General features: G+C 55.9%; 2 protein-coding genes across 10 annotated transcripts; one reads left to right on the top strand and one right to left on the bottom strand.

Moving 5' to 3' along the window:
• The first annotated feature begins 20 nt into the window (after window positions 1–20).
• On the top strand, window positions 21–8,974 carry MATCAP1 (microtubule associated tyrosine carboxypeptidase 1). Of its 9 annotated transcripts, none has more exons than XM_012468242.3 (8): window positions 31–86; window positions 399–702; window positions 3,941–4,566; window positions 4,649–4,792; window positions 5,067–5,199; window positions 6,119–6,424; window positions 6,521–6,618; window positions 7,660–8,974. In XM_012468242.3, the coding sequence occupies exons 2-8, from the start codon at window positions 696–698 to the stop codon at window positions 7,822–7,824; spliced, it is 1,479 nt and encodes a 492-aa protein (XP_012323665.1). In that variant the 5' UTR covers window positions 31–86; window positions 399–695; the 3' UTR covers window positions 7,825–8,974. The 9 variants fall into 9 exon arrangements, with proteins under 9 accessions (XP_064239248.1, XP_012323665.1, XP_012323666.1 ...); XM_012468243.2 differs by having other exon boundaries at window positions 33–86; window positions 421–702; XM_012468246.3 differs by lacking the exon at window positions 31–86 and adding an exon at window positions 2,896–3,086 and having other exon boundaries at window positions 137–686.
• NOL3 (nucleolar protein 3) lies at window positions 8,841–11,063 on the bottom strand. Its single transcript, XM_021667062.2, is given in 5 exon segments — window positions 8,841–9,525; window positions 9,628–9,963; window positions 10,109–10,411; window positions 10,529–10,613; window positions 10,615–11,063. Coding segments are annotated over 5 exon segments (822 nt in total). The 5' UTR covers window positions 10,705–11,063; the 3' UTR covers window positions 8,841–9,517.
• Between the last annotated feature and the right edge of the window lie 1,224 nt (window positions 11,064–12,287).

Genomic DNA, 12,287 nt, shown 5'->3' with positions numbered 1-12,287 from the left:
CACCGGCGTCGGCTCCCGGCGGCTGGGTGGTCGGTGGCCGGTGTAGCAGAGCGGGGGCTGCGGGCGGCGAGAAGAGGCGCGAACAGGTGGGGGCGCGGCACGCGGACAGAACCCCCACAAAGGCTGGGAGGAGGCGACCTTTCTTGATCTCCGGGAGAACCCTCCACTCCATTGTCTCCTGGCCCCACCCTCCATTGGGCACGCCCTTCGGCTTATCTTCCGCCGCTTATTGGCTGCATGTCACGCCCTTACTCGATTTCTGGTTCCCCATTGGCTCTTCGCCTTATCCTCTCCGGGGGCTTCTTATCGGCACAGGCCACACCCTCTCATTTGTCACCAGACCCCGCCTTTAGTAGTCGGGGGCTCCTCCCTCATCCATCCTTTCATTATGCACCTAGTGCTGGGTGCTTCGTACACTAGGGTGAATCAGACCCGGTTCCTGCCTTCGGGGAGTTCAGGGGATAGTGGGAGGACACGGACCTAGGATCCGACAGTGACAGCGCTGAGTAAAGAAGTCGCCGAAGCAGTGGGACTCTAGACGCGGGGAAGGCTTCCTGGAGGAGGTGAGGCCTAAAGTGAGCCTCGAAGAATGCTTAAGAGTTTGCTCCAGGAATATATTCCAAGGACATTCTTGGCAGAAGGACCCGAAACATGAAAGAAACGCGTTTTCTGGTAATTTCGAGGAGGTATGTTGAATGAAAGGTGAGATGGAGGCGACTGGCCCAGGTAGAAGCCTGTAAAGGGTGAGGACTCCAGAAAAGTGTAGTTAGTTAAAGGGAGTAAAGCCTGAGACCTGAAGTCTTTTCAAGCAGCTGGTCATTAGGCAGGGTAGAGGGGAGTAGAGGCGGAGAAGATGAGGTCTAGGTAGGGAAGCAAAGTGCAGGGAAGGAATAATTCTAGTTCTGATAATTCTAATTCTGATAGGAGAAGGGCTCTTGGGTTCATTTATTTTTTGAGCAACTGCTCCAGGCCAGGCACTGTTTTGGGGACACAGCCGGAAATGTTGGAAAGGATAAAACAGATAACCATCAAATATACCTATCATGCAAATATAAAGTGTACTGAAGTACACTTCAGATGGTGATGACTGCTACAGAGAAAAATTTGGGGAAGGGAAGATAGTTAAGAGGGGAGAGGAGATTTACTATTTTATAGAGGGTATGTTCTTAGAGAGGCTTTTTTTTTTTTTTTTGTGAGATGCAGTTTTGCTCTTGTTGCCCAAGCTGGAGTGCAATGGCACAATCTTGGCTCCCTGCAACCTCTGGCCCCTGGATTCAAGTGATTCTCCTGCCTCAGCCTCCCAAATAGCTGGGATTACAGGCATGTGCTACCACACCCAGCTAATTTTGTATTTTTAGTAGAGACAGCGTTTCTCCATGTTGGTCAGGCTGGTCTTGAACTCCTGACCTCAGGTGATCTGCCTGCTTCAGCCTCCCAAAATGCTACAGGCATGAGCCACTGTGCCCAGCCTAAAGAGGCTTTTCCAATAACATGATACTGATGCAGAGATTTGAGGAAAGTGAGTGACCCATGCCATTATATAGGGGGAGGAACATCCCAGACATATTCTGTTTGATATGGACATATTCTGTTTGATATGCCTGTCAAACATTCAAGTTGGGCCGGGTGCAGTGGCTCATGCCTGTAATCCCAAAACTTTGGGAGGTCAAGGCAGGGGGATCATGAGGCCAGAAGTTCAAGATCAGCCTGGCCAAGATGGTAAAATCCCATCTCTACTAAAAATACAAAAATTAGCCAGGCATGGTGGTGGGCAGCTGTAATCCCAGCTACTTGGGAGGGTGAGGCAGAGAATTGCTTGAACCCAGGAAGTAGAGGTTGCAGTGAGCCGAGATTGTGCCACTGCACTCCAGCTTGGTCAACAGAGTGAGACTCCATCTCAAACAAACAAACAAAAAACATTCAAATGAAGACACTGCACTGACACTGGACATGATGGCGTGTGCCTGTGTTTCCAACTATTTTGAAGGCTGAGGTGGGAGGATCACTTGAGACCAAGACTTCATGACCAGCCTGGACAAATAGACCCTATCTCAAATTGCACTGAAATTGGCAACACTGGTCTAAAGTTTATGGAAGAAGTCTGAGCCAATGCATTTAAAACCAAAAGAATGGATGAGAACACCTAGGGAGTGAACATAAATGCAGAAGTTTCCATAACAAGTCCTGGAGGATTAGTGTTAAGAGGTCAGGGAGATAGGGATTACCAGCAAGGGAGACCAATAAGAAACAGCCAGTGAGGTAGGAGAACTAAGTTTGAGTGTGTTTGGAAAACCAAGTGGACAGCATGTTTCCAGGATGCAGTGATTAACTATATTGGGTGCTAATCAATATGAAGGTCATTGCTGGTCATTGTTGACCTTGATCAAATCAATATGGATGAAAAGCAGGGAAGCAAAGCCTAATTGGAGTGAATTTAAGAGAGAATGGGAGGCTGGGCGTGGTGGCTCACACCTGTAATCCCAGCACTTTGGAAGGCCAAGGCGGGCAGATCACGAGGTCAAGAGATCAAGACCATCCTGGCCAACATGGCGAAACCCTGTCTCTACTAAAAATACAAAAATTACCTGGTAATGGTGGTGCGTGCCTGTAGTCCCAGCTACTCGGGAGGCTGAGGCAGGAGAATCACTTGAACCCAGGAGGCAGAGGTTGCAGTGAGCCGAGATTGCGCCACTGCACTCCAGCTTGGCGACAGAGCAAGACTCCATACCAAAAAAAAAAAAAAAAAAAAGAGAGAGAACAGGAAAGAAGGAACTGGAGACTGGGTATAGTTGACTCAAGGTATGTGGTATAATAGGAGCAGATAGAGGGAGACCCAGCGGTGCTGTAGCTGGAGGAGTATGGATTCTAGTGAGGGTTTTGTTTTGTTTTTTTAAGATGGAGAAATAACAGCATGTGTTTATGCTGATGGAAAGACTCCAGTAGAGAGGAAGAGATTGATGATGTAGGAGAGAGGAGAAATGCTGGAAGTGAGTCGCTGAGCAGGCAAGGGAGCTCGGCAGCTGGAGCCTCTCCAGGCAGTCTCTGGGGAGAGACGGGATTGGACTGAGTCCTGGAACAGAGTTGGGGTGAGCACCCTAACACTGGCCTTGGATGACCACTGGAAAAATCCCTCAGATAGGGGACAGGCCAGAGATTGGCTTGTTTGGATTTGCTGAAGCTTCCCTATGCTCCCCAAAAGCAGATTCTAAATTTGGATTTCAACAGATGACCCAGAGGAGAGAGGGGATTCTAGGGGGAGCTGGCGTAAGTGTGGGGCCCTCAGATAGATTCAAATTGAGGCCAAATGGGCAGGAGGATGTGGGTAAAGCCAGGTGGGTGGGCAGGGGTGGCACTGAGAAGATGCCATAGGCAGAAGGCAGCCCAGCCCCTGAGGCCTTCTCATCTACCTAATCTGTCCAGGCAGCTGAGGCTGCACTGTACCACCTCCCAGATTAAGTGACTGCTGAGCACAGAGATTAGAATCAGGGGTAAGGGGCTCATTCCTTGCCTTCAGGAGCTCACAGGCTGAGAAGATTCCAGTAACCACCATCTAGGTGGGTGTCTAAAACTCTTGCTTTTGGCTGAGTATGGTGGCTCATGCCTTTAATTCCAGCACTTTGGGAGGCTGAAACAGGAGGATTGCTTGAGGCCAGGAGTTGGAGGCTGCAATGAGCTATGATTATGCCTTTGCACTCCAGTTTGGGTGACAGAGGAAGAACCTATCTGAAAAAACAAAAATGAAAAAAAACCCTGCTTTCCCCCAGCCCAGCATACTTGGGCGAGTCTGCTGGAGGTAATGAATGCTGCAGCCATTCAGACCTCTGGTAGCAGAGCCTGGGCCCACCAAGGGCCCAGCAGAGGCAGTGTTGAGCACAGGGCCTGCAGGTCCTCTGGTCACACCCACTCATGCTGGTCTCCACATGCCCTTCTGTGTCCCCAGAGGTCGACAGTGTGGGGAGTTGGAGTGACCCGGCTGGATGTGACCCCCAGGACAGAATGGTGCTGGACTCAGGGGCTCAGGCGTATGAGCAGGCACCCCACAGCCCGCCTACCAGTCCCTCATCCCTGCGCCATAGGCTGAAGCCCTCAGACCGAGATGGGCCACCACTGTACCCCTGGTCTCAGTCCCTGGCCTTGCCTCTGGCTCTGGCAGTCCCCCCTGCACTGCAGCCCCAGCCTGAGCAGCAGCCCTTCTCACAGCCGCACTTGGGCCGCCGTGGCCACATGCGTCGCAGTGAGAGCACCCACACTGTAAATAGTACTGGCTGGCGGGGGCGTGGCATCCTGGGACGGCCTCCACTTGGACGGGAACGGAACCCAGGTGGGGGCACCCTGCGGCCTGCGGCCTCCCTGCCTCACATTGCTAAGACTCAAAGGGATGCAGGCCATGGTGCCAGCAAAAGCCCCTGCATGTTGGTGGCCCTGAGGCCAACCAACATGGACCGTGAGCGAGACAAGTTCTTCCAGTCCCATTATACCTACAATCCACAGTTCGAGTACCAGGAGCCCGTGCCCACTGCTGTGCTGGAGAAGTACTGTGAGGCCTCTGGACAGTTCATCCATCAGGTCAGTCCAGCCTGCCCACCACACCCTGGCCCTGACCACCCAAGGGGCTTGTCCTGACCAGCCACTGTGGCCCTGTGTACAGGCAGTTGGCATCATTGAGGCTGTTCTGGAGAAGTTTGGAACCTATGAACACTTTGAGGCTGCCACCGGGGGGCAGCTGCTCACCAAGTGCCAGATATGGTCCATTGTGCGCAAATACATGCAGAAGGAGGGCTGCGTTGGGGAGGTGAGCTTGTCCTGCCTGCAGAGCCCTTCCTCTACATGCCCCAAATCAGGATGTCTTGTGGGCGGTCCCAGGCAAGCTCCATACCTGACCAACCCCTGCTCTTGCCCCTGCCCCTGCCCCTGCCCCAGTGAGGTGGGAGCTGTTTCTGAGCAGAGGTGATGGAGGGCAGGTGTCCTGGCCAAGTGTCTGGCCCCACTGCCCTACGGTATCATTGGGTCCACTTGCATCCTGGCCCCAGGCTGGTGGCCATGGCTCAGAGCACTGCCACCTGCAGGTTGTGGTGCAGCTGAGTGAGGACCTGCTGTCCCAGGCAGTGATGATGGTGGAGAACAGCCGGCCCACATTAGCGATCAACCTGACCGGAGCCCGCCAGTACTGGTTGGAGGGCATGCTGCGGCATGAGATAGGTCAGGATGTGAACAGCTGGGCGGGTGGGTAGGCATGAAAGGGGCCTGGGAGGTGGGAGGGGTGGGAAGGAGGGACCCCAGTAACTCCCCTTTTGTTTCTCCCCCTTCCTTCCTGAGGTCGGGGCTTTCCCTTCCTGAGCAGCCACCTCCTCCCTTTGGCTCGCAGAGGTAGGCCAGAACATGCCTGCCCACGCTCTGGGCTCGCCCTCATCTCTTGCTCCTTTTGGGTATATTTTTCTCTCTCCTTCCTCTCCGACTTGTCTTGGCAGTGGGGGCAAGGCTGATGAGGCCCTGACAGGCCAGAGGGAGAACCCTCAGGGTCCCATCAGGCTAGCCACCACGCGGGCCCTCCAGGGTGGAAGGCCAGATCCTGGAAATGGACTTGGCTTGAGGACACACGGGGCCTGGTTTAGGAGGGGACAGGCCAGGCTGGGCAGGAGGGCTCAGGGCACTAACCACTATTCCTATCTGTCTGTCCCTCTTCCTCGACAATCCTGTTGCTCTGGGCAAGAGGTGTTCTTTATATGGGGCATCAGCGTGACTGTTCAAAATGATATGGGCACCCAGGATGTTGGGCAGGGTGGTATATGTATTCTTGTGCTCAGGAGGGCTGGGGGCAATGTCATTTCGGGAGAGTTCGTACACGTGCGTAGGTGCGTGTGTGTAGGGTGAGGGGCAGATGGATGGGAGAGGATTCATGTATGTGAGCCTCTGTGGATCCTTGGGTGCGAGTCTACTGGAGGAGGGGCTTCACGCTGCCTGGGGCTGGGAGAGCTTGTGTGGTAGCCTGAGTTCGGGAGCATGAGGATGGAAATGTCGCGGCCAGAGCCCTGGCCGGGTGGAGGAGGGCCTGGGCTGGGCTCGCAGGTGGGTCCCCAAACGCCCCGCCCAGCGCCGCCTCCTCTCGCCCTCCCCGCAGGCACCCACTACCTGCGGGGCGTGAACAACGCGCGCCAGCCGTGGCACAACGCGGAGGGCCGGCTGCGTTACGGGCTGCGGCCGGCGAACCCCACAGAGGAGGGCCTGGCCAGCCTGCACAGCGTGCTGTTCCGCAAGCAGCCGTTCCTGTGGCGCGCCGCGCTTCTCTACTACACCATCCACCGCGCCGCGCGCATGTCCTTCCGCCAGCTCTTCCAGGACCTGGCGCGCTACGTGCAGGACGCCAACGTGCGCTGGGAGTACTGCGTGCGCGCCAAGCGCGGCCAGACAGACACCTCGCTTCCGGGTGGGCGCCAGCGTAGGGGAGGTGCCTAGGGTGGGGCGGGTCTAGAGGCAGGGCCTCGGGCGAGTGGCGGGGCTCACCGACTTCCCGCGCTCCCAGGTTGTTTCAGCAAGGACCAGGTGTACCTAGACGGCATCGTGCGCATTCTGCGACATCGCCAGACCATCGATTTCCCGCTGCTGACCTCACTGGGCAAGGTGAGGGACTGTGGACCTTGAGAGCCTCAGCCAGCTCCCTGCTTTGCCATAGTATACCCTGAGCCTCAGATTGGTGCTGGACTGAGGGTTGGGTGTCAGGCCTCTGCTGGCGGGGGAGGCGTGGGTGGAAGTGAGAACAGGAGATGAAATGACTCTGACAGCTAAAACCAGGTGCCTAATGGAGGCTGCAGGTGTGTTTAGAAACTGCATCTCAAAGGACGTGAACATTCCAAGCCAAAGGAGCAATCAGGAAGGCCAGGGGAAGGAGGCTGCAGAAATGGACAGGGACCAACTCCCTGGCACTGGCATTTGTGCCAGGCCAAGGAAAGTAGACCTCATCTGAAGCAACGGGGAGTGGGAGGAGCTTTAAGCAGAGGAGTGGCACTGATAATTTGCTTTAGAAGGTGCCCTCTGGATGTTTTATGGGAGGTGGATTGGAGAGAGGCCTAAGGAAGGGAGGGAAAGGGCATGAGGAGGAGGCCTTTCCTGTGACTCCTGCAGAAGGGATGGTGGTCTGGCCTAACCAGGCAGTGGCCATGGGGTTTGAGAGGAAGGGACTATCTGGAGGGCTCTTCAGAGAGGGGAATCCCTTTAACTCAGTGGCTTCCCTGATGGGAGGGTGAGAGTCCAAGCCCCCTCCCTGGAATCTGACCTGGATGACTGTGAAGAGGGTGGAGCTGGCATAAGCTGGCACCCAGGAGTTGACCGTTGGATATGGGGCCAGTCTGAGGGCTATCCAGGGGAAGACGTTAAGGAGGCAATTGGATGCCCATGTTTGGAGGTGAGGGGAGAGGCTGGACTGGAGAGAGGAGTGGGGTTGTAGGAGATCTCTGACAAATAGAAACTGTTGAGAGAAAAAGCAAAGACCCAGGGTTGAGCCTAGAATGTTGTAGTACAAAACATGGTAGCTGCTTGTGGATCAGGAGGGGAGAGGAAGGAGTCCCGGAGCAAAGGGCAGTAAGCTGTAAGCAGTGGGCTGGGACCAGCCACCTGAAAGTCAGGGGCTGCTGCCTACGCCTGATGCCCAGCTTCCTCCTGCAGGTGTCCTATGAGGATGTGGACCACCTGCGGCCCCATGGGGTGCTGGATAACACCCGGGTGCCCCACTTCATGCAGGACTTGGCACGCTACCGGCAGCAGCTGGAGCACATCATGGCCACCAACCGGCTGGATGAGGCAGAGCTGGGTCGTCTGCTGCCAGACTGATGTCAGTTGAGGGCTGCAGGCAGAGGCCCTGGACAGAAGCTCCAGATAGGCCCCCAGAACATGAAGCTGTTTGCTCTGTGCTTCCACGGCCTGGGTGTTTCTTGGGGGTGTTGAGAGGGCGGGAGCATTCCATGAGGAGGAGCGGCAATATCAGAGGGTTTGTGTCCATTGCTAGCCTTCTTGGGGCCTGGGGACCTGCAGCAGCGTGTCTGGCAAATTGAGTTGCCCTCCTCCTTCCAGCTCTCTGTTGAACAGAGGGAAGGCATGGGGGCAGGAAGGGAGCTGAGCGTTGATGGGGATGGGGTGGTTTGGAAATAGAAACTTGTTCTTGCATGAGATGGCTTTGGGTGTCAGGGTACTCCAGTGTCTCCCTTCCCCCACCTGGCCCCTCGGTGCTCCTTCAGCATTTGTGCTGTCTACCTCTCACTGGGTCCTGGTGGGGGTTGGGATCCCTTCTCCTGGGGTGATTGATGGCCTGAGCCTGGGATCAGTAGAGACCCAGCTGGTCTGGGGTATTCTTTCCAACACTTTTCCTCTCTCACCGATTATGTATTTATTCCATATTTATGCACTCTATTTTCTGTGGCTGGGAGCAGCAGCTCCTGAAGATTCCATGGGGAGAACAGGATACTCCTTCCTGGAAGGCACCGATTTTCCCAGCCCCACTCACGTTACACAGACACACACACACACACAGAGTGATTCAGGCCTTGTGAGTCAAGCCCAAAAGTTCCCTTGGCCCTGTCCCCACCCCCTCCACTGGCCTCTGCTGTTCCTGTCTTTGCCCACACTCTCATAGCTGGTCTCTGGCAGAGGTTAGCACAGCCTAGGAGCAGCTGCAATTGCGCCTGAGGGACGGGCCCCTAGAGTTTGGTGGCCCAAGTCCTGAACCCCTCCTAGACCAGGTTAGGTGCATAGGTGGTTGCTGCTTCCAGTTTCCCTTCAGACTTAGCTGTGTGAGCCCCACTCCTACCCTCTGGCCTTAGTTTTCCCATCTGTAAAACTCAGAAACGCAGTTGGAAAGTCCTTATTCATTTAGTCAGCAAATATAATATGTGTACAGCGCCTTTTGTGTAAGTTACTAGTCAGAATCCTCACTGAGCTCCCACTCCAGAGGGAAGCCAGACAATTAAAACAGTAATGACAATGATGTCTGTGGCCTCTGTCTACTCCCCTCTTTCTGCTCCCCTCTTCTAGTCTCACTTCTCAAGGCTGTGAGCTCTAAGCCCTCCCTAGATGGAGAGAAGTCCCCCTCTCCTTGCTACATGTTAAGCCCAGGGACTTGCATGGGGTTGAGCTGGTACCTACACAGGCTGCCAAGTGGCTCATTAGGGAAAATGGGTTGTGTATGTGGGCATGAGGGTCAGGTCCTTGTCCCACTAGGGCACCGGGTCTGAGGTCTCCATGGTGCAGCCTGGGCTCCTCAGGGCAGATGATTAGGACTGAGGACTGGGTGGTGATTGTGGTGGGCTTGGGCTGCCCAGGTCACTGGGACTCAGGGGCACCCACCCTCAGTTCCTGGGCAAATAGCCAGAATAGTGGAGAGAGCCCAGGTCCTGGCTGACCCTCGGGAGTTTCTTCACTTCTAGCGGTACTGGGCTGGACCGAGCCTTGGTGGCATCTGATCCAGCCCCGGCAGCATCCCAGGTCCTATCCAGCATGGGCGGGGCACAGCCGGTCAGCGCTCTGGCCTTCAGGAATCTAGAGATGACCGGGACAGTTGTCAAGGAGGTGGGGCCCGCCATCCGCTCCCCAGGCAATACCCTCCCGCCAAACCAGCTCAGGGTTTGGGTGGCCTCACACCTTCGGACTCGTCCCCTTCCTCGAAGTCGGGCTCGGGCTCTGGGTCAGGCTCGGGCTCTGGGTCCGCTTCTGGCCCCAGTTCCGGCTCTGGTTCTGCCTCAGGCTCGGGTTCCAGCTCCTGCTCCGGCTCCGGTTCAGCCTCTTCAGAGTCCTCGGCTTCCAGCTCTGGCTCTGGCTCCTCTGGGGTCCCGGATTGCACCGCTTCGGAGCCCTCAGGGCCCCCGGCCTCGTCAGGGTCTGAAGCTCTGGGCAGCCCGGGGCATGTGGTCCCCGAGCCAGGTGCCTCAGGCGTCCAGTGGCCTGGGCACGGAGGGTCATAGCTGCGGTCCCGGTAGCCTGGGACGGAAGTGGAAGTGACTGAGGCTCAATTGACCCCTGTGCGGTTTCACACTCGCCTGCTTCAGGGGGAGACAACAACTCCGCCCTCCCCGGACCTTTGCCCCGCCCACTCCCTGCCCTAGGCCCCGCCCCGCGCGCTCACCCTGGCCCACGTGCTGCCAGTCCCAGGCGGGGTCCGGCGCGCCCGTGGTACGATGGGCACAGCGCAGCAGCTCCTGGCAGGCAGCCTCGCCCTTGCCCTGCACCAGCAGCAGTAGGCGGCGCACCCTGCGCTCGGCATCAGGCAGTGAATCCAACGCCTCATACTCAGGCCCGGTGAGCACGCCCCGCGCCAGCAGCGCGTCCAGCAGCAGCCCCGAGTCTGCCTGCAGCGTCTCGACCAGGCGTTTCCGCTCGCGGTCGATAGTCTCCGACGGCCGCTCCTGCGCATTGCCCATCGTTGGAGCTGCTTGGGGAAAGGGGAGAGAAGTAATAGGGGGTTGCCCTCCCTGCTCTCCGCGCCGCCTCTGACCTCTCTCTCTCAATGCCCCCAGTGAACGCCCGGGCTGGGGTCTAAGTTCACCTCTATCCCAGCCTCCAGTCAGCTCCGCAAGCACAGGACCTGGAGGCCAACACAGGGAACTCAGCGTCCTGCCTCTCCAGACGCTTCTGTCCTGTCTCCTCCTCAGGCTCCTCCTTCTGTCCCTAAACGTCAGCCGTGGCTCTCCTCTCCTCCCCTGCCTCTCCCAGGACTCGCATCTACTCTCTGAATGCCCTCCCCAACCAGGACCTTCTGAGCTCCAGCCCCGGCAGATCTGAGCCGGGTTCAGACCCTGTTTATCCAAACTATTGTCTTTCTCTCAAATCTACTTCCCCACCTGTCTAGGCAGAAAAACCTAGGATTGAAGCTGATACTCCACACCTAGCTTTGCAGACAAGTCCTTTCCAGTCTGTCTGCTGAATATTTCTCTCGCCATCCTCAGCACTTAACTAAGTCGAGCCTTCTGCCTCCTGTTTTTGCCCTGCAGAACCTGGGATCAGAGCTCCCTTCTTCCATACTCTCCCCTCCAGTCTCCTCTGCACCCAGAACACAAAGTGCTGACAGCCTCCCTGACCCTCTTCCCTTACCGTGACCCTGAGATGCAACTTTCCAAGACAAGCCTTTCCAACCAGGGTGCCCCTGCATCCTCTCACCAACACCACCGCCATACTGCAACCCCAGTGTGGTCTCATGACCCTTCCTGGTCCCCTGATTCCTGAGCAGAGATACCAGAATCTTTTTCAGGCCTAGCTCTGACCGAGATCTCTTGATATCACCTGAGACCCACTTGTCTCCGTGCTGACCTGGGAATGACCTACAAACATTTCGTTTGATCTTAAAGTACTTAGGGCCTAGCTCATACAAGCTACCAACAAATGCTCACTGAACTTGGATTTTCCTCCAGGGATCTCCCTATTTTGAGAGACTGTTTGGTTTTTTGTTTGTTTGTTTGAGATGGAGTCTCGCTGTTGTGCAGTGGTATGATCTGGGCTCACTGCAACCTCAGTCTCCAGGGCTCAAGTGATTCTCGTGCCTCAACCTCCAGAGTAGCTGGGATTACAGGTGTGTACCACCACGCCTGACTAATTTTTGTATCTTTAGTAGAGACAAGGTTTCATCATGTTGGCCAGACTGGTCTTGAACTCCTGACTTCAAGTGATCCACTGCCTTGGCCTCTTAAAGTGCTGAGATTACAGGCATGAACCACCACGCCTGGCTCATGAGAGACTGTCTCTACCAAACAGCAGCTATCTGTGGCCCAGGCTGGGGAGTGCAGTAGCATGGTCTCGGCTCACTGCAACCTCTGCCTCCTGGGTTCAAGCAATTCTTCTGCCTCAGCCTCCTGAGTAGCTGGGACTACTGGCACTCACCACCATGCCTGGCTAATTTTTTCTATTTTTAGTAGGGATGGGGTTTCATTATGTTGACCAGGCTGGTCTCGAACTCCTGACCTTGTGATCTGCCTGCCTCAGCCTCCCAAAGTGCTGGGATTACAGGTGTGAGCCACCGCACCTGGCTACTTTGTCCATTTATTCCCAACTAAGGATTATGGCCCATTCCTGTGAGTGGCCTGATGCAGCCAGCAAGACCCCTGGCATTAGGAGGCAAAGACACAGCTTTGGACCATGGCCTCAGGTCACCCCCGCCCCCATAATAACCTCCCCTCCTCCCTGCTTTGGCTTTGTTCACACAGCATCCTTCCATCTCCTCTTCCCTTTGCTGTCCCTCCTATGCCTCCTCCTCTGACTCTAGGAGGCTGGGCCTTCTCTGGGAGAAAGGATTTGGTCCTAGCCCCCCATCC

This window comes from Aotus nancymaae, unplaced genomic scaffold, assembly GCF_030222135.1.
Source record: "Aotus nancymaae isolate 86718 unplaced genomic scaffold, 86718_ANA_hifiasm-v0.15.2.pri h1tg000030l, whole genome shotgun sequence".
Lineage (NCBI taxonomy): Eukaryota > Metazoa > Chordata > Mammalia > Primates > Aotidae > Aotus > Aotus nancymaae.
Note: the sequence above shows the minus strand (reverse complement) of the source record. Positions and strands in the feature narration are given on the sequence as shown.